General features: G+C 37.9%; 1 protein-coding gene across 2 annotated transcripts in view; it reads right to left on the bottom strand.

Moving 5' to 3' along the window:
- LOC106944690 (uncharacterized) overlaps positions 1 to 26,756 on the bottom strand; it is a 72,876-nt gene that overhangs the window by 42,954 nt on the left and 3,166 nt on the right. For both annotated transcript variants that reach the window (XM_015027879.1, XM_015027880.1), the window contains 36 exons: positions 22,897 to 24,693; positions 22,099 to 22,160; positions 21,408 to 21,443; positions 20,728 to 21,318; positions 19,967 to 20,577; positions 19,271 to 19,548; positions 18,760 to 18,909; positions 17,241 to 17,339; positions 17,091 to 17,152; positions 15,681 to 16,540; positions 15,450 to 15,569; positions 15,329 to 15,363; positions 14,869 to 15,024; positions 14,299 to 14,427; positions 13,778 to 13,816; positions 13,344 to 13,463; positions 13,143 to 13,269; positions 11,812 to 11,982; positions 11,695 to 11,729; positions 10,564 to 10,728; positions 9,647 to 9,781; positions 9,436 to 9,474; positions 8,375 to 8,515; positions 7,893 to 7,981; positions 7,262 to 7,285; positions 6,917 to 7,020; positions 5,825 to 6,010; positions 5,719 to 5,753; positions 3,646 to 3,789; positions 3,441 to 3,560; positions 2,793 to 2,831; positions 1,556 to 1,681; positions 1,330 to 1,456; positions 914 to 1,081; positions 439 to 473; positions 136 to 300 (listed from right to left, as the gene is read on the bottom strand). In XM_015027879.1, coding sequence (XP_014883365.1) covers positions 136 to 300; positions 439 to 473; positions 914 to 1,081; positions 1,330 to 1,456; positions 1,556 to 1,681; positions 2,793 to 2,831; positions 3,441 to 3,560; positions 3,646 to 3,789; positions 5,719 to 5,753; positions 5,825 to 6,010; positions 6,917 to 7,020; positions 7,262 to 7,285; positions 7,893 to 7,981; positions 8,375 to 8,515; positions 9,436 to 9,474; positions 9,647 to 9,781; positions 10,564 to 10,728; positions 11,695 to 11,729; positions 11,812 to 11,982; positions 13,143 to 13,269; positions 13,344 to 13,463; positions 13,778 to 13,816; positions 14,299 to 14,427; positions 14,869 to 15,024; positions 15,329 to 15,363; positions 15,450 to 15,569; positions 15,681 to 16,540; positions 17,091 to 17,152; positions 17,241 to 17,339; positions 18,760 to 18,909; positions 19,271 to 19,548; positions 19,967 to 20,577; positions 20,728 to 21,318; positions 21,408 to 21,443; positions 22,099 to 22,160; positions 22,897 to 24,456 — 7,083 coding nt within the window. In that variant the 5' untranslated portion in view covers positions 24,457 to 24,693. The remainder of the gene's footprint in view (positions 1 to 135; positions 301 to 438; positions 474 to 913; positions 1,082 to 1,329; positions 1,457 to 1,555; positions 1,682 to 2,792; positions 2,832 to 3,440; positions 3,561 to 3,645; positions 3,790 to 5,718; positions 5,754 to 5,824; positions 6,011 to 6,916; positions 7,021 to 7,261; positions 7,286 to 7,892; positions 7,982 to 8,374; positions 8,516 to 9,435; positions 9,475 to 9,646; positions 9,782 to 10,563; positions 10,729 to 11,694; positions 11,730 to 11,811; positions 11,983 to 13,142; positions 13,270 to 13,343; positions 13,464 to 13,777; positions 13,817 to 14,298; positions 14,428 to 14,868; positions 15,025 to 15,328; positions 15,364 to 15,449; positions 15,570 to 15,680; positions 16,541 to 17,090; positions 17,153 to 17,240; positions 17,340 to 18,759; positions 18,910 to 19,270; positions 19,549 to 19,966; positions 20,578 to 20,727; positions 21,319 to 21,407; positions 21,444 to 22,098; positions 22,161 to 22,896; positions 24,694 to 26,756) is intronic.

Genomic DNA, 26,756 nt, shown 5'->3' with positions numbered 1-26,756 from the left:
GTTTTGATAGCTTTCTATTAAGATGTTGTGTTATTGCGGGGAAATTTCAAGTTAGTGTTTGTTAAATGGGTTTAGTGCTCCTGAGAAAGCTGGAGAAGCGCTGTAAAGGAGGAACAGCAGGGTCCGTTTTCTCACCCTCCTCTGCAGAGGGAGGACCACGATGTTGTAGTAGAGGGTCCGAAGGTTCTGCTTGGGGAAATATTTCCACACCAGCTTGGCGACGTCTTCGTGTTTGTAGTTTCCTTCAGGTAAACCCGTCAGCATGATGACGGAGGCCCCGGGGCCCTTACTGGCAGGTGTCTGCATTATTTTCATGACACATTGAGATTTTTCAGGAGAAATTTACTTATCATAGCTGAATAAAGAGTATACATGTATTTTTTTTAAACCTGACTTTTTGGGATGTAAAATATAAAAAAGGTAAATAAAAATTCTTACCCACAAGTTCTTCTTGGTTGCGATTGTGGTAAAATCTATACAGCAAAAACACAAGAGTCACTTTTTCAGAAATACTGTTTTCTTACAGTGCCTATAAGAAGAATTCGCCTCTTTATAGGTTTTACCCTTTTTTGTTGCTTGTACAAATCAGTCATGATCAACAAAATTGGCTTTTTTGACGAAAAATAAAACAAAAAACCCTCGACATTAATTTCTACAAAACAATGATGAATAAATTTACGGAAGATAAAATAAGTGACTCCATATTCACCCCCTTCATTTAGTAGATTGATCTTTCACTTTAAGAATATTTGTGTGATATTTTTACTTTGTAGAAATAAGATTTTGCTGACAAAGGATTTTTATTTGAAGCATTCTTTTTTTGTCAAAAAAGCCAGTTTTGTTGATAATGATTGAGTTTTAAAAGCCAATAAAAAAAGAGGTTGAATACTTTTGATTCTTAACTTCCCCTTACTTGGGATGATGAACCAAGGAGACTCGGTCGGGAAGACATAAGGATCGGTCGTCAAGGTAACTGAAAATGGTGGCGAGCTGCCCTGTGGAACACCGCAGTTTGTTACCGGGGCAACCGCCCCGGTGACGATGTTGGCGTCTGGCAGAGCGTTTGGAGCCATCTTGGGTGCTGCAGGAGAAACAAGTGAACAGCAACACGGCTGGTTTAAATATTCAGGCTATGGTTATTTAATTTATGCAATTTTTTCAACCTCATTTTTATTTGTAAACAATGAATTGTGACACTTTTCCACAGTTAGATTCTTCCATCTATTCCAGCTGTTATTGTTACTGTAATAATTTCTTCACTGTCCAAACATAAACAAGGATTTCCTTAAATTTAAAACAAATAAGTAGATAAGAATATTTGAGCCTTACGCAGAGATGTGCTGTTGCTTCGGGGCAGTTTCATCCTGTAGACCTTATGAGCAGGGCAGCGCTTCAGGAGGCTGTACCAAACTCCGATCCGATCAGCATCGCGGCCGGACTTGAACTCTATAAACACCTGAACAATGAAATGAATAAAAACGCCACACAGCGGAGTCAGACTGAATGCATTTTACTTTAACAAGTGTGTTTGTAGGAGGAGTGTGTTTGTTCCTACCTTGTTGAGCAGAGGAAGGTAGTTTGTAACATGTCTGATTTTTCGCAGCGTCTCCCTGAGGTCCCGGGTCTCGCTCGGTGAGATGTTTTTGATGTAGATGGTTCTGGTTCCATCATCAGTGACCGGCTGCTCAAGGAAAAAAGTAAAATGCTTACGCAAAAAATTTTATGCAACTGTTCACTAATTTTATTTTATTTTTTTAATATTCATTGAGGTTATTCTCTTAAATCAAAGCTTCCCAATTCCAGTCCTCAGGCCTTCCTGCTCTGCATGTTTGAGATGTGCCTCTATTCCAGAACAGCTGACTCAGATGACTGCATGACTTCTTCTGCAGCCTCAGGTACTGTACAAGTCTGTCAATCAGCCACAGATTCAATCCAGGTGTGGCACAAGAGAAACACCTAAAACATGCAGGGCAGGGGGCCTGAGGACTGGAATGGAGAAACACCATCTTAAATGAAAACACCAGTAAAAATCGTTTTTGAATGAGACCAAGAAAAATAACTTAAAAATCAGTAAATCATGGACTTTTATTTCCTCTTTACCATCAGTCACTGTGCAGCAAATAAAGCAGTAAAACCAGCTGACAAAACGTGCTGGAGCTCTGCTGGGGTTGCTAGGTAACAGGGCTGGAATTTTGCTGAGGTTGCTAGGTAACAGGGCTGGAGTTTTGCTGGGGCTGCAAGGTGAGGAGGGTCAGTGCCTTCCCAATTGTGAAATGGCTTGTTTTCCAGACACCAAAAGCATTAACCTATTGTCAAGAAACAGCTGGGTAATTTTTCTAAGCTCTTGGGTTGTTTTTTTAGAAGTAGTAGAAACGGAAGTTGAAAAACTTGGCCATAATATGTCCCATTTAAACAGGTGGTTTGTGTCACTAAACTGCTCACACTAACTGCATTTATTCACATTTTCAAATATATTCATATTTCTAATTATTGATACTCTTATTGAAAAAACTGTGGAGAAAATAGTAAAAATAACATTTCTGATAGTTTTTTCTTGTAAGTCTTTGTTTTTCAGTTGAATTGTACAATATATGTGTCACATTAAAGGCAAAACAAAATTTTAAAGGATTTCTTATTATCCACTGCAGAAAATGCAGACATACAAAATTAATCAGGTCAGTTTTTAATTTTAAATGTCCTTTTCAAAAATTTCCTTTTGTATTTCAAGACTATGATTAAACAGTAAAACAGTTTTTTAAGTTACATTTATGAAGAAAGGTGTAGATACTTACAAATCCGACCAGGTCCATCAGAGATTTATAAAATTCAAACTGAAACAAGAACAGAATCGAGTAACAAGGATTACTCAGCATCCGTTTGTTTGAACGTTTCTGTCATGTTTATGTTTCTGAGTTAGAGGTTAAAGTCTTCATCCACGTTTTTAATTTATTAGCAATAGTGACCAAAAACATCCAGTCGTTTTTTTCTAAAATGCAGTGTTAAGCGCAGCCATTTAAGAAACTGTCAAAATTAAGCAAGATTGTGTCACATCCTGTTCTTGTTGCTAAAATAAAAAAAAAGTTGAATCTTATTTATAATTATATTTACAAAGGAAAAAAAAACAGTGAGTCGCTTCAGCTTGACATTTTAGGCCACAAAATGAAGAAGTTTTGGACACAACTGTTGTAGCAGAAAGACTTTTAGTATTGTGATGGATCGGAAAAGTACTGAGTGGAAATGTAACACTGTTGCTAGGCAACAAAAAGAATTCCACCTATGGTCCTTATGGGGTTCCGTATATTTGGGCCTTACTGCTATGGAAGAAGTTCTCCAGCAAATATATCAAACTTCTCGCTCTTTAATGGGCCACACAAACTATTCAAATGAACATAATTATTAATTAAACCACAATAAAGGTTCTCTACATTAAACCTACTTACTGGAGCCATAAAAATCTTGCTGATGACAATCCGGACGCAGAGTTTCTGTCCGTTTAGAGTCAAGGATTCTTTTTGGGAAGCTTCTTGCGCAGCTTGATGATTGGGCACGAGCACAAAAGCCTGAAATAAAAAAAATGTAATCAATTATAACAATTAATCAGGATAAAGATTATGCAGAGTTAAAGTAAAATAAAGTCAGGCCTACCATGCATGCCTGAGGAATCACGTAGATGTTTTTTTCCATGTATTCAAATCCGAGCAGATCTGCGATGTCGCTCTCAGTGTAGCAGCCGTCGTGATACTTTGGCAGGTTTGTTATTAACAGCAGCCTTGTGTAAACTGAATTAGACTAGAATAAAACAAACGGGAGAAACAAAGTTGCACAAAGATGGTTAGCAGTTCGCAAGGAAGGATGTTTGAGTGTCAATATGCCTCCAAGTCTGCTTTATGAGAAATCATTTAGACAGTACATTTACAATAAACAAATCTTAAGAGCACTCGTACACAGATTTATGTACAACTGAAGAGGAAAAATATATATTAAGGTTTTCTGAGCGTTTCAAAGACACGGGGACAAAGAAATTTGTTAAATGTGTGGCAGAGGCGTGCAAAAAAACTTAATATCTTCTACTGTAGCGGCAGGTCGGTCCCACAAAAAACATTGGAAAAATCAGAACTCGAACATATTCCACATGGAATACATTTGTTAGGAATGGGGTGGTACGGAAGAACATTAGGGCCACTGAAAAAAAAAAAAAAAAAAAGAATTCTGACTTTATCCCAGAAAATTGTCAAAATTTTGAGAAAAAAAAACAAGAAAAAGTTTAAATAAATACATAAAAATAGAAAAAAAAGCTACATTAAAATAAAAGCAAAATAAATACAAAATATATAAAAACTATTTTACAAATATTGTTTCAGTTATTTGATTACTTATCGCTTCAGAAGCAATTTGTGGTTTCAGGAAATTTTGTCAGACCCTGTTTGAGCCAGATATCACACAATAGATTAATTTCATTTTAATGACATGAATCAGGGGAAAAGTGCTTGGACCTTGTAAGAGAATATTAATCATTAACTTTCTGGCTCGTTATATTCCCTTGTTCTCCTGGATTCAGTGATGCCATGTGTGGAAACAAAAGCCACATAGAGATAACAGTCAGGGCTCCACATCATACATGTTCAGAGTTTATTCCAACATTTTTTTCTAAAATGTATAAAATCACATCGACGACACAGACACTTCAAACACACTGAAACAGACATTCATTTACCTGAGACAAGTAGAAAAGTAGGAAATAGAAAAACAGGAAAAAGGCAAAAAAAACAAAAAAAAAACAAACAAAAAAAACACGTTTTTTGGAGATTGCCAGGCGGCTGCAAATAGCAAATCCGATTCGTAGTTTTATTCAAAATTGTGTTTTCTTTGCTTTAATTTCTGCAATTAAGGCGTGTTGTTCTCCTAATACGGCTACAACTGGTATGAAATTACTCAGTTGGGTCAATTTTATTACCTTCTGAGACCTGTTTAATTTCAGGGCTACGGCGCTTCTCTACCTAGACAAGGGAGACCAAAGGTCATTCAGAGCAGCTCTTCTCATGCCAGTTTGAAATGTGATGTTACTCCTAATTCCTGGTTGGAACAAAGCCTCTAGTCTTTCACCAGAGTTAAACCAAAAGTTAGACCTATTTTATTTCCCTGCTGGGTAAATTCCTACAAATACAGATGAGTGCAGTAATTTTAGATTGACATGAAGCCTGGTACGCAAAGTGGTCCAGAACTTCTGCATCCTCTTAGATCAAAGCACAGATTTTAAGAATAAAACACTTATAGAATATCCCTGAGCATTTTCAATATAAACACCTTCATTCTAAACATTTTCTAATTAATGTTATGCTAGTTTTGATTATGTTTAACTAACTGGTACTATGTTTGGCCTAGGTTAGACTAGTTCAAGTCATGTTAATTTGAACTAAATGGTATTTTACTAATTAAATTGCAGTTATTAAAACTATTATGTGTCGTTAGTTTGTTTTTCCTTAAGTTTTCGTGTTTCTCTGAGGGAGATGACGTGAGATGTCTCCTCGCTGCCAGAGTTAACTTATGGTTCCTCCCCGATAACAGATTCTTTTCTGCAGGGCTAACTTAAAGCCCTCTAAGATGTTATCCAAACTAATCCTGTATTAAACACTAAGAATATTTATTTTCCTCAACAACCTCCATCACCTCTTATTAATGAGGACAAACTTTGCTTAGGAAAAAAGAAAGGAACCTTACTTTTGGTGATTTGACAGCGTTTTCATCAAGGCAGCCTGTAATGCAAAGAGAAGGTTAGTAAAAGAGGAAAACTGAATTTTTTTCACTGCATAATCAGATTTCTTACTAATTTTTTGTGGCAGCAGCAGATGTTCCAGCCTCTCTCCCACGGTCAGGGAGCGATCCGTAGCTGAGGGAGAGGAGGAAGAAGCAGCAGCAGGCCGCTGTTTGGACGCTCCAGTCAGTGTGAGGGAAACGACGCCGGCGGCTGCTGGAGGAGCTTCTGTCTGAGTTTTCTGTTCACTCACAGGAACTTCAGGAAACAAAGACAGGATTACATTTGATCAGATCTAAACAAAAATGAGTCAATTTGTTGCTCTGAATGCTGGTTTTGTTTTATCAGCAAACACACAAAGACAACCAACCAAATAGTTAAAAATAGTGTAAAATGAATTTTGAGTTTTCACAGATTATTATAGGATTTTTGAGGAAGAAGAACAGACACACAGACCCATTCAATAAGCGATAATATTATTAATTTCAGTAACTCTACGAACAATCATGATGCTTTTCTGCTTACAGCTATTGAAATTACATTAGACTACAGCTGCAACTAAAATATTTTTGTAATCAATTATTCTATCGATTATAATGACAATTAATTGAAAATTACTGCACATTCTGCAGATTTTTTTATTTTATACAACATCAGAAATACATTAAAACATGCAAATATTTCAATTCCTTATTTAAAAAATAAAGTAAAAGTTTTAATGACCTAAACTGCAATAAGAGCATTCCTTTAGTGCCTGGTTGATCATGTGCAGCCAAAATGCATCTGCAGCTAAAATACATTGCAGGCTTGATATAGTCATTATTGTTTATTAGCCGATTATTAGAAAACGTGCTAATAGGAGATCTCGTTTTTGTTTAGTTTTTTTTTTTACAGAATTTTAATTGGATGAAACAAAAATTACACCACTTGAGGAGCTTTGGGTGGATATACTTACAGATCGTTAGCTTAATTAAAACATGTTTAAAGTTACTCCAGTAAATGTAATTGAGTAAATGTAACTAGTTACAACCCAACTCTGTAAACAAGAATCATCTGGATGTATATTCTAATTGATTTAATATTACTGTATAAACTAATACTGTTTAAATGTTTGCTCAGGAAATCTTTCAACTTCAAGTTTGTAAACATTTAGAGTTTTGGCACCTTTTGGTCCAGGTTTGGAAACTGACGAAGTTATTTTAGCAGACTCCTTAAGTTCACAGGTCGTCATCTTACAGCACTGCAGACGCTTCCTGAGGTCCTTCGAACTGCAATAAAACATTAAACGTTTGACTAATGCAAAAATATAACCTTAATTTCACAGAGGGGAAAGAAGAAAATTGTACAAATTTGAGTAATTGCATGAAAAAAAATATCTCTTAGAAGTTAAACGTGTCTAACATAAAAATTAAATGTAGTTTTTTAGTTTATTTTTGCAAAATTTTTAAAGGCCAACACATTTCCTACTGTTATTTTTGCACATGAAGAAACTGAATAGAAAATACTCACGACTCAACATGTCCAACTCTGCTCCTGTCAAGCAAAAAATAAAAATAAAAATAAAAACATTTTAAAAAATGGAAACGTTGGTGCTTTTTATATATTTGCAATCAAAAATTGCCTAAATTTATGGTGGATCAAGTGAAAAAACAAAAAAACATTTTTTAATTTACATTTTTTTGTTTAAGATGACATTTGTCCAAAATTATAAAAAAAACACTGAAAAAAAAATCCAACATCAGATTTTAGAACGCACCGCATCTAAACACCATCAGATGGCGCCAACAACACTTTTCAATGTGACTCCTCAAAAAATATCTACTTACAACATGAGCAACGATTTAAAAATCTGTTGCTATTAACGGCTGTGGGAGAGCGAGAGAGAGCAGGACTTTCAAGAACAGAAAACTTTCAACTTTATCTGTTAAAGCACGTTTTAAATGTTAACTCCTAAATTATTTTCCTTTTAAATTTTTTTTTTTCTAATTTTAAAATTATGTTAAGGGAAAGGTTACAGAACAGTAATATATTTTCTTTTAATTTATCAACAATTATTCTACTAAAAAGTCTCCACAGAGCTTCATCCTAAGTAGATGTGTAAGTATTTCCATTTTCTTCACTGTTTTCTTTTCAAACATACCAGATCTTGTGTGTCGATAACTTCTTTCTGGAGGCGAATTCCTCCACCACCTTCTTCACGCCGGTGGAGTCGAACATCTCAACGCAAATCTGAGGCAAAATAATGTTTTTAATTAACATCTAAACAGAACACCAAGTAGAAAAAATATTGTTTAAGAGCAACAGCATTTTAAAAATAGATGTAGAGTGTAATAAATACAAACTACAACGAATAATTCAAGAAATAAGTGGCGTGAAGTATTTGTAAACTTCCAGTCAGCTAATTTAATAAAACTTGTGTGTTTCAGCAATGCATGCCGTGTGAAATAATTCATAAATATGCTCAACTTGGACTCTAAATAATCACATCAAGCAAAAATAGGGACAAAACTACAACTGAAAGTATTAAAGTATTATACAACTTGGTTAGTAAACAATAAACAAGTTTTCCAATCATCACATCGCTGTTTAAAAAGTATCTCAGAAAGTGTTGGACTCGCTCACCCTGTTACCGAGCGGCAGGAAGTTGACAAAGCTGGCGATGGAAGCCACTTCCTTCATTATGTCCTGGATGAGCCACAGGTGCAGTTCAGTGATCTCCACACACAGCAGCCGCTCCTCCAGGGAGCCCGGATCTGCAACAGGCTACAGAAAAAGCTATTTGTTAAAGTGATTTGTTTTATTTATGTGAACCGCAAAATCACAAAGTCTTTCCAAGTATTTTTTTATCTAGACATTTTACATTAGATTAAACTAACTTACAAGTAACTTTTCAATATGATAGAGGAGCTTGCTTTAAGTTGGGGTTTCCAAAGTGTGGTTTGGGGGCCTTTTGCGGCCCCTTAACTGACTGTGTGTGGCCCCTGAATTCACTTCAACAATGAATTGTTGATGTTGATGGAGACTTTACATTTACTTAGTTCAAAATTATTGCAGAAACTAAAAATCCTCTTACAATTGAAAATGTTATGAATAGAACCAATTATTTATTTTTAAATAAAAACAAGCTGCATTCTCCTGAAGCTCCACCTCTAATCTACAGCTGACTTTGCTGCTTTTAATTAATTTATTAAACTTGATTACAAAAGAGTGACCTAAATCCTGATTTTATTGCTCAAAATTGACTAAATTTTGTCACCTCTTTTCTAGTTAACACTTAAACTGCAAATCTTAAAATCGTTTTTACGTTTTACACATCCCTTTTTTATTTGCTTAATTAAATTATTGCATGTTTAGTTTGTTTAGAATATATTGTAATATATTCCTTTATATCTGATATAATTCCTTCGTATTGATAAAAAAATACTTCCAAGGCAGATTATTTCATTTCTCCCATGTTATAAGTAAAATAATCTACCAAATAAGTATTTTTTTCATCAATATTAAGGAATTGTTTACTTAAACAAGCTCCTATATCTTGCTACAAACTTACTTGTAAGTTAGTTTTGTCTTATTTCAAGTCTAATAAGATATTTGCACTAGAAACTGGACAAGAATACTTGGTAATATTTTGTGCTTTTTGTAGATTGAAACTGCAGATTCAACAAAAAGATGAGTGAACTCACCACATTGCTCCATCTCATCATCGTTTTGTACATCATTTCCTGTGACGACAGAATGACAGAGAAAGTTGAAATAATTTCTACAAAAGCACCTTTTATTTAAAACGAGTTTTTCCATCTATATAAATCCAAAACATATCCAATCGAATTTAACAGTCTGTAAATCAGCAGCTAATATGGCCTGTTTTAAATGGAGCACAGACTGTTTCCACACCTCGCTGTTTCCAGGTCGAATGCACTGCATGACCAAGTGGAGGAACACAGGCGACTTCTTCACACATAACGGCTTTTGGCGGATATTCAGGATGAAGTTGCTGAACGCCTCCCAGTCGCAGAAAAACACAAAGGCCTAGAGCGGACGGGAAAATGAAAGAGAATTTTTAACTTTGGGTTAGTTAAAGCCAAACGTCAGAGTGTTTTAATCAATCAATCAGTTTATTCACACAGTTTAACACATTTTTACCATTAATGTGTAACATTCTGACATAAACCTTTCTCAATAACTACCTTTTGTGGCTATATTCTTAATTTAATGTATCCAAGTTGTAAACAATTTAATCATTCTAAGAGGGTTTGATTTAGGGACAAAGGTACCAATTAACCAGAGACGGGAGAAACAGAGAGAAACTCCCTACAGGTGAGAGACAGGTGGCAGGCGCCGTGTACGTAACTGATAAGATATAAAAGGAGAAGTTAAGTTTCACTTCCTCCTTCTTCTTCCTTTACTTCTCTCACATGCTGATCTCTGATATTTACTCTGATTTTCTAAATAAAATATCTAAAGACAAAAGCGCATTTCTCTGATTGACTCAGTGTCTCCCTTTATCAAAACGAACAAGAATTTCCCTAAACAGCAGATCACAACCTCAGACAATTTTTGGGCTGTTGACCACAATAATTTGATCAGTTGCTCAGTACTTGAATAGACTTTTTACCAAAGACATTTTCACTCTTCAGTAATTTCCTGGAGGGCTACTTTTTACTTTTACTCTAGTAAGAATATGTTGTTGTAGTGCTGCTGTTGCTCGAGTTCATTTTTTTGGCTACTCTAGTTCTCATTCATGCTAACTGTGTTTGTCTGAAAGGTGGCAAATCGCGAGAAGCTGCATTACAACCAGAGCAACTCCTTACCCTCCTCTGCAGTGGGAGGACCACGATGTTGTAACAGAGAGTCTGAAGATTCTGCTTGGAGAAATAAGGCCACACCAGATTGGCGACGTCTTCGTGTTTGTAGTTTCCCTCTGGCAAACCCGTCAGCATTAGGGTGCAGAACACAGAGGCTGGGTGGGTGATTACCTATCGCACAGTTCATAAAGTAAATAATTTTGAAGTAATAGAGGGTGAAATATTTATACATAAGGATGTAATGCAGAGTGCATGCAAATAAAACGCATTACAAAACTAAAATTCTGAAGAAGATACAGATGTGTTTAAAGAACTTCACAACAAATTAATGCAACAGCAGCTGCTAATGCTGGCCGGAAGGAGGTTACCAGATTACCATCCCAGCAGAAGTAAGTAAGTCAAGGCTACTTGGCAAACCCAACTGTCACATATTTACACACTTATGGCAAGCCATATAAATACATTAAATGTATAATATTTTGAACTATTTTGGATAATAAGTTAAAATTTACCTGCCATTCGGAGTACCTGCAAGAAAAGGGTCAGTAAAGACTGTTTTGTCTAAGAAAGCTCGCAAAGTTTCAGGTTAAGTCAATGATGACCTTATTTTACAAATTATAAAATGTGCAGGTTACTACAATCGATAGTAGCCACACAGGCACACACCCTCTAGAAAGAAACAAACACACCCCGTACAACACTTTCTTTCTATTGGCTGAAAGGTTGCTAGGCGACTGTGCCAAAGGGTGTTTCCAAAAGTGAGCAGAGAGGCCGAGAAGACACCAGGTGTGAGCGCGAGGAGAAGTTTTGAGTACAATCATTACAAGTTTTGAGAAGAAAGACATGAAGTCCTTATTTCAAAATAAAAATGTAAGCAGAAGTATTAAAAGTTTTGAGAACAAAATACATGAAATCCTGTTTTCAGACTGAAAATGTGTGCTCTTGGATTATGGCAGGAAAATTCCCCCATATAGGTTAGTTATTCTTGTTTAAAGTGTACTACGTTATTTGCACAAGAAACTAGACTAAAAATACTTTGTAAGATTTTGTGTTCTTACAAATATGAGAACCATTTTTTCCTGTTTTGGTTAAAAATCGGTAAGTTAAAAGTCAGGTTTGTGTGTAAGGACCGCTCACCGAAAAGCCTTGGTTCCAGTGGATTGTCAGAAAATCTACAAGCAAAAAACAACAACAAAAAAGAGTAAATCCAAGAAAATTATTTAGACCATAACATGTAAATTGTGTTTCTCTTACTTGGGATGTTAAACCAAGGAGAGGCAGTTAGAAAAACATAGGGCTGCGTTGTCATCGTCACCCAAAACGGCGAACATGTGCCTATAGGGATGCCATACTGCAATTTTGGTGTTTCTGCCCCAGCAATGATAACATCTTGGTCTGGAAGGGCTTTCAGTGGCAGTAATGGTGCTGAACAACCAAAAACAAGATCAGTGGAGAAAGATCATAAACAAACCGTTTGATTTTTCCAACAAAAAAAAGATGTGGGTAGGATGACTATCACAAGATTTACTACCTAGATTTTCTTGTCAAGAATGGTTTGGACAAACTGAGAAAAACCTTAAGAACCACTAACTAGAAACAACCAATCAGAACCAGGAGGCGGGTCTTAGTTCTGTCAATCACCCATCTAGCTCTCTGTAGCAAATGCTAAGGCTAGTTAGCATAGTCATAGCTGATGGCAGATAACTGGTTGTCCTGTAATGGTAAGTTGTTTCTCCAGCATTAGCACATTTAGCATCGTATACGTGAGGATAATTGACAGCGTTAAGGTACTCCTTCTGTCTCTGATTGTTTTTTTAGAAGCGGTTCAATTCTTTAGACAACAATAGTATCTCAAGGAGGAGATTGTTTTTTTTTTTTTACAGATTATCTGTCTCAAACTGTGAAGACATGTTGACAGTTTTAACCAGAGTTAATGGTAGTAACTGGTGACGATTACTTCAGTAACTTTTTAGAAAAAAAATTACTTTTAGGAGTATTTCCACGAGGCTGTACTTGTTACTTTTACTTGAGTAATTTTATTATGAAGTATTTCTACTCTTACTTGAGTAAAATCTTGGGATTTTCTAGCCAGTGAATTAAAAACAAACATGTTTTAACCAAAAATTCAAGAGGCACAGACACACACCTGCAGTTTTATAAGTTTTTTTATTGAAAGAAACTGATTTAGAAAATGTTCCTTTTGCCTGATTTTGTTATTTTTTTGTTACTTAGATGAGTAATTGTCATTTTGGTCCTTAAAATACCAAAATGTCCACTTAACTTTGTATTTTGGTCCATCTGATGATGTAATTTTTAAATATTTAATGATAATTGGATCAGTGTTTTAGTACTTGAGTAGACTTTTTACCAAATACTTTGTTACTCTTACTTGAGTATTTTATTGGATGGCTACTTTTTCCTTTTATTTGAATAAAAATATATTTAAAGTAGCACTACTCTTATTTTAGCACAATTTTTGGGTACTCTCTCCACCTCTTGTTTTAACAAATATGTGAAAAACAGACATATTCTTCATAAAAGTTCCATACTGCAGTTAATACTTTCATAAATCAGCAGTTTCTTACGTTGTGATTCCTTGGAGCTCACAGGTACATTCAGGCGTTGAATCATGTGAGTAAAGCCCACTTTCAGGAGGCTGTACCAAACTCCGAGGCGATCGCCGTCATAAATGGATTCGAATTCAATGAAAACCTAAAAATCACAAGAAAACGTAAAAACACTAGAAATCTGTGCATCCAGATATAAGATGAACTTTGTGTTTAAACCTTGTTGAGCAGAAGCAGGACGTTTCTGACGCCACCAATCTTCCTCAAAGCCTCTCTGACAGTGACGGCGTCGCTCGGGGAAATGTTGTTGATGAAGATCACATTCGACACCTCGACACTCTGCTCCAACAACACACAGCCAACAATTAAACAAAAAACACTGGTTCCTGAATGTCTTCTTATGTTAGCTGAATTTTGATGTATTAGCAAAGACGTCTTTGAGTTTTAGGGTATTTACAGTCAGAAGCAGAGCATCCTCAACATTTAACTCTGATACTACAGTACCCTTTAACGCAAGTTCATTAAGTTTAACATGCTGGATTGCAGACTGATTTTTTTTTAGCTGAGAAGCGCATCTGTATTCCAGCAGCTGTCATTTATTTAAAGATCAAAGTCAAAAAAAGAAGAAAGAAAGATCTGATCGTCACACTTACAAAAGATGCTAGCTCCATGATCGATTCATAAAAGCCAGGCTGAAAGGAAAACAACAAAGTGAGCAGAGGTAAAGCCAGAGCGCACAAAAAGGAGCTTTTGAGTGACAATAAAGAACATGTTTTTATCTGTTCAGTCAATAAAACAATTAGAAAACACTGGCATCTTTCTCAAAAGCAAAAAAATAAAAACATAAAAAAAAACTAAATCAGAAAACGTGTATTGGCATGATGAAAATGGATTATTCTTTTGTAATAATCAAATAACATTTTTGTCACTACAGCAATGAAAAATAAAACATTTTTCAACAGATTTCCACTGGTATTTTAACTCACTGAGTCTGGAAGACCAAACCGCCATCAACCTAAACTTTATCTCCCTCCACAAATGTTCTACCAGATTCCAACCGGGCCAGCCCAAAACACCACTTTCAGTCAGAAGAAACATTAAACTCCAGCTTTAAAGCCTAGACATCCATGATTTTGGTTTTCATTTTTACATTTCAAATAAACAACATTCTTACCAGTGTCATTGAAATGTATTTTTTCACGATATACAAACAAAGTTTGTGTTGTTTGAAGATGAGGCGGTTTTCTTCTGACGCCTTAAGCAGATCCGTCAATGACTCCTCACTGGGGATCAGCACAAAAGCCTAAAACAGAATAAAAAGTAAAAAAACAAAACAAAAACCACACGACTGGTCTCATTTTAATGGTAAAACATTTGGCAGGTATTTCTCGATTGATGGACCATTTGATGTCATCAAAGTCCATGACAGTCAAATTGGCTGCATTTCTACCAATTAAGTATGAAAAATCTCAAACTTTTCCAGAGTTTGAGTCAATTTCCAGTCAATTTATGGAAGATTAAGTGAAATCACTTGGAGGATGAATGGATTATTTGACAGCAGGATGAGCAAATAAAAGACTGGACGGAAGAACAGACAACCTTTACACAAAGTGATAGAGAAACACCTGCTTACTGATCCAGCTGGGAAAATACTTGGATAACATTTTCAGACTTTTCCAGGCCGTCTAGGAACCTTGGATGCCAGTTATAAATATAAACATAACTAAAGCAGCCTGGTGCTTACCATGCAGCCTTGAGGAAAGATGAAGATCCTGTCATCTGAATATTGAAATCCAAATGTAGAGAGCAGATCCACAACGTCCTTCTCAGCGTAGCTGCAGCTGTCATACGAGGGCAGGTTGGTGATCAGCAGCAGCTTTGGGTAAACGAAGCTGAACGGCTGAGAGGAAATAAAAGAAACAGAAACCTATTGAGAGAGGGAAATACCTTGTTGGTGTAGCGCCTTAGCATTAGCGGAACTAATGTTTATGATTAGAGCTTTAGGGCTAGCACAGCTAGCGTCGCAGCTAGCGGTGCCCACCACTGATTCACTTAGAAATAGACACTGATTAAACAAGTTGGTGCAGAAAACCTCCACATAAAGATATAAACCAAATTAGCATTTTATTTATGTGACTTCATTAGAAAAAGATAAACTTCAGTTTAGTCAAAGTGAACAGAAAAGACAGAAGAATGAAACTGACCCTGGACTCCAGGATGCTTGATGCCAGAATGTAATCTGTGGATGGAGTCAAATTGTAAAAAGCAGTGAAACCCAGTCCCTGTAATTATCTTACCAAAACAAAATATGTCTGACAATCACACCTTTGCTGTTTAGGTTCAGTTGATTCAGGTAATCGGGGACAATCCTCTCCCCAACAGTCAGCTGCTTCTCACTCGCTTCTGCTGTGGTTTCAGTGGTTGGACTGGGTGGCTTTGCTGTATCTTTAAAGAACAGAAAATATCAAACGAACCAAACAATTTTTTTTAATTGCAAATTAATTTGAAGGGGAAAAGGGTAAAGAGATATATTTTTTATTGTCCAGTTGTCTTTACCCGTTTGATTTGTTTCGATTGGAGCTTCAGCAGAGCTTCCTGCAGTCTGCGGTTCTGTCTGCTTTTCGCTGGACTTCAGATTCTGTGCAGTCGACTCTAGATTCGACAAAGTTTTTATTTGGACAGAGGTCTCTGGATTTTCACTGGCCATTCGTTTCAGAGGCGAACCGGTTGAAAATTCACCAAAAGTCCCAACTTTTGGTGGTTCTTCGGGTTTTTGCTCTTGTTCGTCCATTTTTATTGGCTCTGGTGCTCCACTTGTTCCCAACTCAGCATTTTTCACAGTTTCCGTCTCACTACTAACCATGTTAACTTGGGTTTGTTCTGTTGTTGCAGATTGTTCAGGTGCAACAACGTCTTGAAGGTTTGTTGTTGAGATTTCGGCCTTGAGAGTCTCTTTGTCAGACTTGGATGGTTTTGCTTCAACCTCTTCCATTTTCTTGCTGCTGGGTGGAAGAGTCTCACCCAGCAGGATCTTCGTTTCTGATACTTTTATCACTTTACCCACAGAGGAGTCATTATTTTCTTTCAGCCTTAGTTTTGTTGCAGTCGGGATGTGTTCCTTCCCTTTTGATTTTTGTCCACAGTTACCGGGACTGAGTGTCTTTTCGGGCTTTGGAGCTTCTTTCTTGTCTTTAGCTGATTTTACAGACTGTTTTGCTGCCACGTTGACCGTTTTCACAGTTTGAACCACCTGCTTCTTGGAGACACACTTTCCTTTGGAAGCCAAGACTTTGGCTTTTTTCACAAGTTTGACTGCTGCGCTCTTTTTGGACCTTATTTGGATAGACAAAAGCGTTTTAAGTGGCAGGAGAACCAAGTTTCTAGCAGAAGCAGACTGACGGGGCACAGCGGGCTTTCTGGGAAAGAAATGAAAGACAAAAAGGTTTAAAACCGCACTAAAAACAGTCACCATCTCTTATTCAAAGTCTTATGACTGTCATGACACACTGGATGACACCACCAGTTGTTGGCAAGCATTACTAATCCACCTCATTTGCTTTTGCTGCTTCCCTTTAAATCTGTCTGGCCGTACGGTTAGAAAGACGTTGGAGTAGGGGATATACCCCTGGGATCTGGAGTCGCAGTTCAGATATATTTTATTTATATTTCATTTATTTATTAGGCTTCTTAAACTGGAACCTGAGTCTGGATTTCACACCATTTATATAAAAATGTGAGCTGGTCTGACAATAAAACCCTTGATTTATTTGAGCTTTTGCGATGCTAATTAGCTGGTGCTAGTTGAAAAAGCAATAGCTTGTTTCCACGGTTGCACGTGATAGCAGCTGTCCAAAAGCACAAAAGTATAACAATTCTTAACCAGAAAATTTATCCAAACATGAAATGAAATAACCAAAACAATTATGAATCTACAAAAATAACAAATCAGATTGTGGAAGAACTTACTCTGGACTAAGATTTTTCTGATCCTCTGGAGACGCAGATAAAGGGGCCTCTGAAACTCTGTCCTACAAATCGATTTATTGTGAATTGGTCAGGTTATTGGTAACATGAGAAAACTACACAGAAGCAAACTCATTAACTGCAGAAACATACCTGCTTTGCACCAAATGTGAGGGAAACTCCTTTTATCTCAAGGCTTTTTAAGCCTTTAAGCTTGGCAGCATCTTCCTCTTTTTCAAAACACACAGTTGCCTATGAATGTATGGGGAAAATAGGACCGATTTAACTACTTTCACACAAGTGCTACAAGCAAAAATAAGAGTTGGCAAGCAGTAAAAATGCAGACAATTTTAGTTTCATCAATTTCAGAGCAAACTATTTTTAGTTATACATTTTAGATTATTTCCAGTTCTTTAACTGGTCAGTTTCTTCTTCGTTTTAGTGAAGTTTCTCTTAATGCAACTTGTTTGATGACAGATCATCTACATCTGAAGATGTAGCTCCTGTTAGTTTACTAAACTGTTAGTTTACACAGGGTAAAGGACTCTTAGTAGAATTTTGGTTTCTATGGAAACCAAACTTCTTTTTTTTTTTTTAAACCAATCGTGATCAAGTTTAGCCTTCATGCGTTTGAGTTGTAACACCCTGATTTACCGGCGGGACTACTGCCGCCCCGGACGAACGCCGAACCGGACACAGAGCTATAGAAGTACTTACCGGATCACGCAGTCCAACCAGAGGTAAGAGTCATTCACTGTGTCATTTATGAAGCTGAAGATGGCGGCAGCGGCAGCAGCAGCGGCAAACACCAGCTACGGCTACGGCCAACTCTGCCCTCTTCCTCTGTCTGGTCGTCCTCATCTTCATTACCTCCTATGATTTCTACAACCCGATCGATTTCAAAGCGCTCCGGTTCAATTTGAATTGACTTAAAGACGTTACTCATCACTGATTTGGCTAGAAAGTGCTAACGCTGTTGGACCGTTAGACGTCATTTACCCAGAATGCATTGCAGCGTGACCAACACGCGACGTTCGCGTGATAACGTTTTATTAAAATTGATAAAAAAACCCAAAGAGCACACAGTATTACTCCTGTATTGTCTTTACATCTAAAATAAATATTTCTCAAATAAAATCTACCGTTAGATCTAATCATGGAACTTTTTGAAGGGATTTTGTATCGTCTACTCAGTTTACTAGGATAGTGTGATCAGTGTATGAACAAATGAATCACGTCCATAAAGGGCCTTTGTGTGTCATATTTCATAGTAATGTAAAATGATGAGATAAATTATTATTAAATTTGATTGTGTGAGATTTAAACATTTTTATGTTTTTCGCCAAATTTCCTGAAACTAAGCCAATACTTTACTTTTATGCAAATTATTTACAGGAATTAATAGATGTACATGGGGCTAAATAACACAGAACCTACAAAGTATGCAAATATTCAAATTCAACCCAGCCCGTTTGTACTTAGACTAAAATGACAAAAAGTAAAAATTTTGCTCCATTTTTATCACAGGTTTTAGTAAATGTGATTTTTATCCAATTCTCTTTTTAAAACTCACACAAAGATACTGTGGAAAGTAAAATGTGCACACAGCAAAGCAAAAATATTCACATAGCATTAAGAGACAGATGTTGGGTTTATCCTACATTTTCCATACCTCTTGTTTAGACTTAAACAGTAAGAGGGATTTGGTTTTCCCAAAGGACTCCATGGCTGCGATCACGTCACCATGGGAGAGAGTATCAAAATTGCCTCTGAGTTTCAACATGGTTGGAGGTGATGGTTTACTGTGATGAGCAAATGGAGGCTGGGGAGAAAAGTAAGAAATAAAAGATTAAATGTACATTTGGCTGGCTGTTAAAAACAAAAGAACTGCAGCTGCTGTTGTGAATGACAAGTGATGAAATATAGGAGCTGGATTTAAATATTGTCCACAACAGCCATCAGAATTCAACACATTTGTGGTTTTCTCCCTCTCATTGCTGAGCAAAATATGAGTGCAACAGTGAACTAAGGGAAAAGTGTGTTTTCTATGATATATTGATGATATATTGATATCTGCAAGGCAGTGAGGCTGCAAGAGAGTAAGAGCTTCTGATGCAACTTTCTGATTGGAAACTATGATGTCTGACATACAAATATCAAGAATCAGAAACCCAAACACCCACCTTGGGTATAGTCGTAGAACATTCCTCACTCCTTGGAAGGTTAGGTTGCACCAGATTCAAATTTGTGTCCAACGTTAACTTTGTTGGGTTGAAGGAAGATGACGAGGAAACGGATGTTTGGCTGCTGCCTCTTGATGATGTGGAAGCCTCCATCTTGTTGGTCATTGATAATGACTGTGATGATGAAGATGGCCGTTTTCTAGCTTGCTCAGCCAGTACAGTATGAGCTAAAGGCTTGAACACACTGGCAGTGTTTAGCTGCTCTGGCACAGAAGAAGCTTGAATAATAAACCAAAAAGAAAGTATTAGTTTTGGTGCATAACAGACCTAAAACAACAAATCCAATACAGTCCAAATAACTTCAACTAGTAGTTTGCTTTAGAAAGTATGTAAAAATATTTGGTCAACTGTGCCCAATAGACTGACCAATACTGGAAGCGTCCAATGAACTCCTCGGTTTCCCCTAGAAAACCTGCTAAACCTGGTGCTAGGGGCGCTAGGGCAGTCCACCAGCAGCCCACCATGGTTTTGTGCTAACAAATGTTAAAAGTTACAAAAATTCAGAACTGCACGAGCAGATATGATAATCTGGTGGCGCGATCGGTGCCTTTTAATTTATCATGTGATTAATTGATATATTGCTCTTTGTGACAGGCCTATGCAGGCTGATATGCATCAAATGTTGTAACAACAAACCTGAATTCATTGGTTGCTTTGTTAGAATTTGTTCACTGCATGGCTTCTTTTTCGGAGATTCCTCCAGGAACAGCTGTCGCCTATGGCTTCCACTTACTGAGGAGCGCTCCTTACGCTTCTCGGATAAGCACTGCCTCCCATCATTTTCTCTTGGCGATGACTGTGCCTTGTGATTCTTCTGCGGTGAACGTTGTTTGTCATGACATAATGACTGTTGCTCATCGGTCCTTACAGGTCTTGCTGGAGACAACTGTTGTGCACTGCTCCTTCTAGGTGAATGTTGTCGGTCACGGCTCCTTCCTCGTGGCCTCTTTCTCTCCTCACTTCTTGGAGACAACCATCGATTGGGGTTCCTGCTTGACTGCTGTTTTTCATCACCATGTTCTGGGTCTCTAGTCGTACGTGAGAGTTGCTCCTGGCCCGTCCTTGGTGACCGCAATTGCTCAATATTTGTCCTTGGAGATGATGGTTCATCAGAGCTCCGTCTTGGTAAACCAAGAGTCTTAAACCCTCTTTTTGGTGAAAGACGTTTCTCCCAATCACTTGAACGTCTCTGATAGTTGGAGAAAATACGGTGGTTGTGCCGTGGAGATGCAGATCTAGACCGAGACCTGATGGAAACATGAAGTTCTAAATTCTGAAATAACTAAATGTATTATTGCAGACTTTAATAATTTTTAGCCCCTGCAAAGACAAACCTGAAACTATGGATACAAATTAACATCTTTATCTCTAAACTTAAATATTTCATTGACACAAACCTGTGACTGTGCCTGGGACTGTGAAATGATTGTGTCCTGTTGCTCCGTCTTCCCCTTCGACCTTCAGAGCTGCTGTGTCGACGAGGGCTGTTAGAGCGAGAACTACCGCTAGTACTGGCCCCTCTTCGCCTAAAAGTATGGCGTCGATAAGGACTTTTAGAGGGAGAACTACTGCTAGTAGTGGCCCCTCTTCGCCTAAAAGTATGGCATCGATAAGGACTTTTAGAGGGAGAACTACTGCTAGTAGTGGCCCCTCTTCGCCTAAAAGTATGGCGTTGATAAGGACTTTTAGAGGGAGAACTACTGCTAGTAGTGGCCCCTCTATGCCTAAATGTACGGCGTCGATGAGGACTTTTAGAGGGAGAACTACTGCTGGTGGAAGTTCTTCTACACCCAGAACTGCGGCGTTTGCGAGGACTTTTAGATCTAGAACTGCTGCTGGAAGTGGTGCTTCTACGGGTAGAGCTGCGACGTCGGCATGGGCTGCGAGAGCAAGACCGGGAACGCGTCCCATCACTGGTTTTCTTTTTATGATCATGGGACATGTGGTCAGAAGTTGAGGGAGAAACCTTGGCACTTCTAATGGCATCACTATGCAGGAAAAGAATAGCGAAACTTACCATCAGTCAGAGATATATTCACCATCAGTCGTTGTCGTTTGTGTAAATACAGAAATATACCTTTGCACTGGTACTTTGCCATCCCACTCTGGGTGTCTATGGAATATTTAAGAATACTGTTAAATAACATTGATTTAAGAATAAAGGTGCAAATACAACTCTACATTTTCCCATTTTATTAGATACCCCAGGTCAATTGTTTTATAGCACAAATAGTAAATCAAATAATCACAGGAAAGCAAGTAAATCCACTTGGACTTAGTTGCGTAGGGGAAGGCAAACTCGCTGAAGTTCAAGCCAAGAACCGGAAACAGAAAAGCAAGGAGATGTAGGCTAGTTTAAATATAGTGGAGTTGCTGGTGCCAGATGGTCTGGTCCAAGTATTTCCAAAACTGCTGATCTACTGTGTTTAAAAAGCCATTCTCTGTTTAAACAGAATGCCTAGTGGATAATATCAAGTGATCAGCCAAAGTGGTCTATGGTTTCACAGACATAAAACACGGCATTTCTATAAGTCTATGGTGTCAGTGATTCATTGGCAACATAGTGGACTGATGTAAAATAACTTGAAATGGTGAATTTTCATATTTAGGCTGCAACAACAGATCAGAAAAGTATATCGTTGCAGTACAATTTTCTTTAAAAATACTTTCTTTGCAGTTTGATTAATATTGCTGCCCATTTTCAAAGATTGTATAAAACATTCCTCTTTAACCTAAAAAATATCCCAGAAAAAACCCAAAAGACTGACTGTTCCCGAAGACGTTTGCAGTTCCCAACGTGTAGACTGGTTTGCTGGTGGTCAGTCCAATCCTAGCAGTCACAATAACAAACAGACATGTAGAACCGTAATTAGTATAACATTAAAGTTTATCCTGTGATTTCAGAAGGCAGACTGTTAAAGGACAGAAATTTAGATATTTAGATGTTTACTAGAGCTGGAGGGAGATGCGAGATGAAGGAGTGTCTAAATTCTGGTAAGTCTACAAAAATAAACCGCTTGATTGTAACCCAGTTTACACAGGAATATATTTTCCTATGACTAGTTCCAACTTATAGATATCTATCTGTTTCAGCACAACTGGCTCCAATAGTTCATTAGCAGAGCTTTGTAGAGCTAACTGCATGCTAGTGAAACAGTTTCACTATGTAATTCAAGTGGGTAGGCCAAGGGACACAACTGCAAGATGCAGAACTCTGACTCTTGAGGAAAGTAGTTTGAGACCACTGCCTTAAGGTGTCTTCTTACCATTCTTCACTGTACACTTTTGTTTTTAAAGACCATTTATGAAAGCATTCCCACCTAATAGATGAATCCCTTTTTGATATTAGGACCAGTTCTGAGTACTCAACACATATTTGTAAGGAGATTCCCACACTGATTTCAGTGAACTATTAACTAAATGTCAATTGAAATCTGTGTAAACAACTTTATACACTATGACCAATTTAACAGAGAAAGAAACAACCACCACAATAAGGGCGTATATGAAAAGAAAAAAACAACTCACAAGCACCAGTTAACTAGAGAAAACAATTTTTGACTCACCTTCAATTGAGAACAGTTTGCCTTGCATAAAGAACAGGTATGTGGAAACTTCCTTGGTTTGCTAACAGTACAGTCATGCATCTTGGCTGGTGACGGCAGACCCTTGAAGGTTGCAGGTTTTACTGGAGACTGGTGCTTAGATCCTTGTGTATCAGTGGTCTTGACCAGATCCACGGTTGGGACAGATGAAGAGACGACATTGTTGCCAGACTGTAGAATGGGATGTGAAACTTCTGCAACAGTGGGGATGAAAGAGGGAGCAGGAACTTGTTTCAGAGCAGTGGGCTCTGCACGCTGCCCAGCTTGTGTGATCTGTAATTGTGACTGCTTCTGCAGGTGCTTCTGCAGTGCCGACTTTGTGATCTTTGACTTTTGGTCTTGAGTTTTACTTTCTGTGTGAACAAGGACAGGTCCACTTAAACGTACACCCTGGCTTATATTACTTGGTGACTGTGTTTTTGATGTAAATGGGTGAGTTGGTGCTTCTACAGGTGGAGACCCACAGAGGCCAAACTTTGGCGATACAATGACCCTGCTTTTATTTTGCAGAGAAAAGACAGGGACGCTTGATTGCAAAGTCTGGTTTGATTGAGTCTCCACCTGTTGGGCCTGAGCTACAATATTCCTTGTTGAGCTCAAGCCGGTAATGGAGCCCAGCGTGTCACGTGAAGAAATGGAACCACTGGTGTTTAATTCCAAGCGTTGTTCAGTCACTCTTTTAGCCTGACTGCTAGCCTCATCGTTCTTCAGCAAAGTGAATCCACAACTCTGAGCCTTACTGAGAAACTTCTCAACAGTCTTACCCTCAACATTTGTATGTTCATCCCCAGATGTGTGACAACTGATCGATGGTGGTTCATCATGAAATATCGTTGGCTTTTTCAAACCAACAATTCCACTTGAACTCGGTTGAGATGTAACGTCTGACGTGGCTGCAGGTAAAGCTCTGTTGGCATTCTTCATACGAATCTTTTGTAAAGTGTAGGGGAGCTTCTCGGCTGTAGTTTCCTCGTCGGGGTAATTTATGAGTTCATTCAAGTCCTCTTTTTGAAATCCATAATGCAGTAAAATCTTTTCAGCTATGCAAGGTGTGAGCGCAAGCTCTTGGGCTAGAGGTTGGCCGATTGGTTGAGCTGCGTAATCATAAGGATTTAAAGAAGACTCTGAGGAATTTTTAACTGGGAACCAGTTAAAAGAACTACTCCCATCACAAACATTGGATTGTTGATGATACTGAGAAGCTGATGAGACAGAAAAGCTTGACTCTGTTGTGGTGGCGCCTTGACCAAAAGATTGGTATGTTATTTGATTTCTGGCAGAAATATTGAAGGTACTCTGTAAATGGATGTTTGAAGTGGTTTGACCTGGTTCAGGCCTGTTGATTGCAGGCAAACTAGATCCATCAAATGACTGTCCAGGGAAGCTTATGCTGGATCCAAGTCCGAGATTAGGTACAGTCCTCCATATGGTTCCATGTGTCTGTCCAGTAGAGAGTCCATATTGTCCCTGGGAGGCATTTGTATCCCCAGAGGCAAATGGATTATACATGGGATAAGACATGATGGTCAGCAGTTTTAATTAAGGAAATTTGATAAATTTATGGCCAAGGCAGTTGGTATTGTGTATATATATAGTACAGAACATAATCCAATCAACAACACTGTGAACTTTGCTCAAAGCTAATGTTAGTTGGGATTTCAGATCATCCAGCTACAAGGATGCAGCCTTCACGATGGTCAATGAGGAACATCTTGAGATCCCTTCAGGGCCCAGAAGCTGCACACGATGCAAAATACCCTGACAGGAAAGAACAGCGAGATGGAGAGAGAAAATTAAAAACAATGGTTACTCAAGACAGATTCATGTCCACGAATGAGGCGGGGAGGGAAATTAATCACTCAGGTCGTTCCTAACAGAGACACAAGTCAACATACAGTAAGTGAATGTTAACAGGAAGGCGCAACAGGATTGTGATTCTTTCCTAAAAGTAGTTAACATTAGCATCAATGGATGCAGGTTTCTTCCCCTTCACCCTTTTGTAAGTTTACCCATTTCTTCAACTTTCAAGTACACAGAGGTGAAATGTTAGCATGCAGGTGTGCAAAGTAAACTTTTCCAAAGCCACAGATACACAGTAGAGCTGCACAATATATTGAAGTGTGTCCAATATCAAGTGTGCAATGTCTCAACAGCAACATGACTGCTTGGATGCAATGTTAGAAAATATTGCATTGGTGATAACAGTTCCTATATTAGTTTTCTTCTTTCTATTCTGATCCAAGCTCCCATCATCCTATGAACTCTAGCATGTTGGGCAATGTTATGGTCTGCTGTGAACATCTGTTGCCATAAGATTGTCTCCAGCAGACTAACAATTACAATAACATGCAAAATACAAACTCACTGGATGCATTAGCCATCAATTATTGCACTCAAAATAGTCCTTTCCAATATAAATTCTGCTTACACTAATATTGCGATGGTGATATGAAATATTGTGCAGCCCTACCTGGGATGGGTTCTGTGTATGGAAACTGTTGCCAATGTAGTGGAAATTTTTAAGATTACTACGAGTAAAACAATGCATAACAGTACAGTGATTCCTGTATAATGCACAGGCTCGTGGGAAAGACTTCTTAAGCCGCTTCTCTGAACTCTGTATTACTATAAAGTTATTCAGTTGTTTCTTGTTTGCACCCTCATGACGTCCTTGAATTTCTCTCATGAAAGAAGATGCGTATGCTTGGAATCTGTTTTGTAACTAAGCAGATTGTCAAACTATGTGAGTGGAATGAAACCCTCCCTGTAAAACGGTGTGCTGTGTTCTGCTCAAGGCTCTCTGGTTTCCGAAACAGTTTCTCCTCCCTCTTTGTTAAAGAAAATTTCCCCAACACCAATAAGGTCTCTGGCCGCTCAGATGAACCGTCACTGTTGTCTACACCCACGACTGATATGTTGTGGTGATGATCGAGATCATAAAGCTAGGGAGAGCAGTGAGGACTGAAGAGTAGTTAGGAAAATGCAGGTAGTAAATTGTAAATGACGCAACTACGTCATCATAATGTCAAGTTATCCTAAATATGATGATCTAGTCCACTCACTTATTCATGTCCAACAGTTTGTTTCTAAATCGTACAATCATGTCACACCACAGTCTCTTTAGAGATGTTATTTAAAATCAAATTGAGGACAGAGAAACATGGTGTTGTAGGGAAATATACGTTATCAGCCATAAGAGCTGTATTAATACTGGGTATCAATAACAGCCAGATTTTCAGATTGATGCATCCCTTCTTTCTAAGCTTAACTTTATTCCAATTTTGTTTTAATGAGTAAAGTGTAATATGTCAATGTATTATTGTTAATTATACAGTAGCGTGATTTTTTATTTAATTAATCACTTCAAAAGTGGAGGTTAATATGGCTCATTTTACATTGACAGTAAAATGTTTATGGGGATTTCTTAGAGCAGGTGGCCAACATAAGCAGCCCAACAAGAGGAAATGTCAGGCAAGGAAACCCAGCAGCTCACTGGTTTCCATTTATCTGCAATCTCGGGTAGTTTCACATTCGCACCACCCACCCAGTCACTACCTTCACGCTTCAACATGCTGTAGGTTTCAGTGGGCCAAATATAATGAACCGATTTGTTTCCAGCCACCTGACTGATTAATATGATGCATTAAAATCTGTTTTTAGACCCGAACTAACTACTCCACCTCCAAACAACAGTTTTCTGTTTGCTGGAGAGTTGAGTAATCTTGATTTTCAAGTCACGTTTGACGCAACCAGATTTCTGTTTTTTTCTTTAAGCTTTTCTCTGAGAACCAATGAGGCAGCAGCTGCTTGATAAAATAATA

Source organism: Poecilia latipinna, unplaced genomic scaffold (assembly GCF_001443285.1).
Source record: "Poecilia latipinna isolate Pla-1442-1.1 unplaced genomic scaffold, P_latipinna-1.0 Scaffold108, whole genome shotgun sequence".
Lineage (NCBI taxonomy): Eukaryota > Metazoa > Chordata > Actinopteri > Cyprinodontiformes > Poeciliidae > Poecilia > Poecilia latipinna.
The sequence above is the reverse complement of the archived record's forward strand: the minus strand, read 5'-3'. Positions and strand labels throughout refer to the sequence as shown.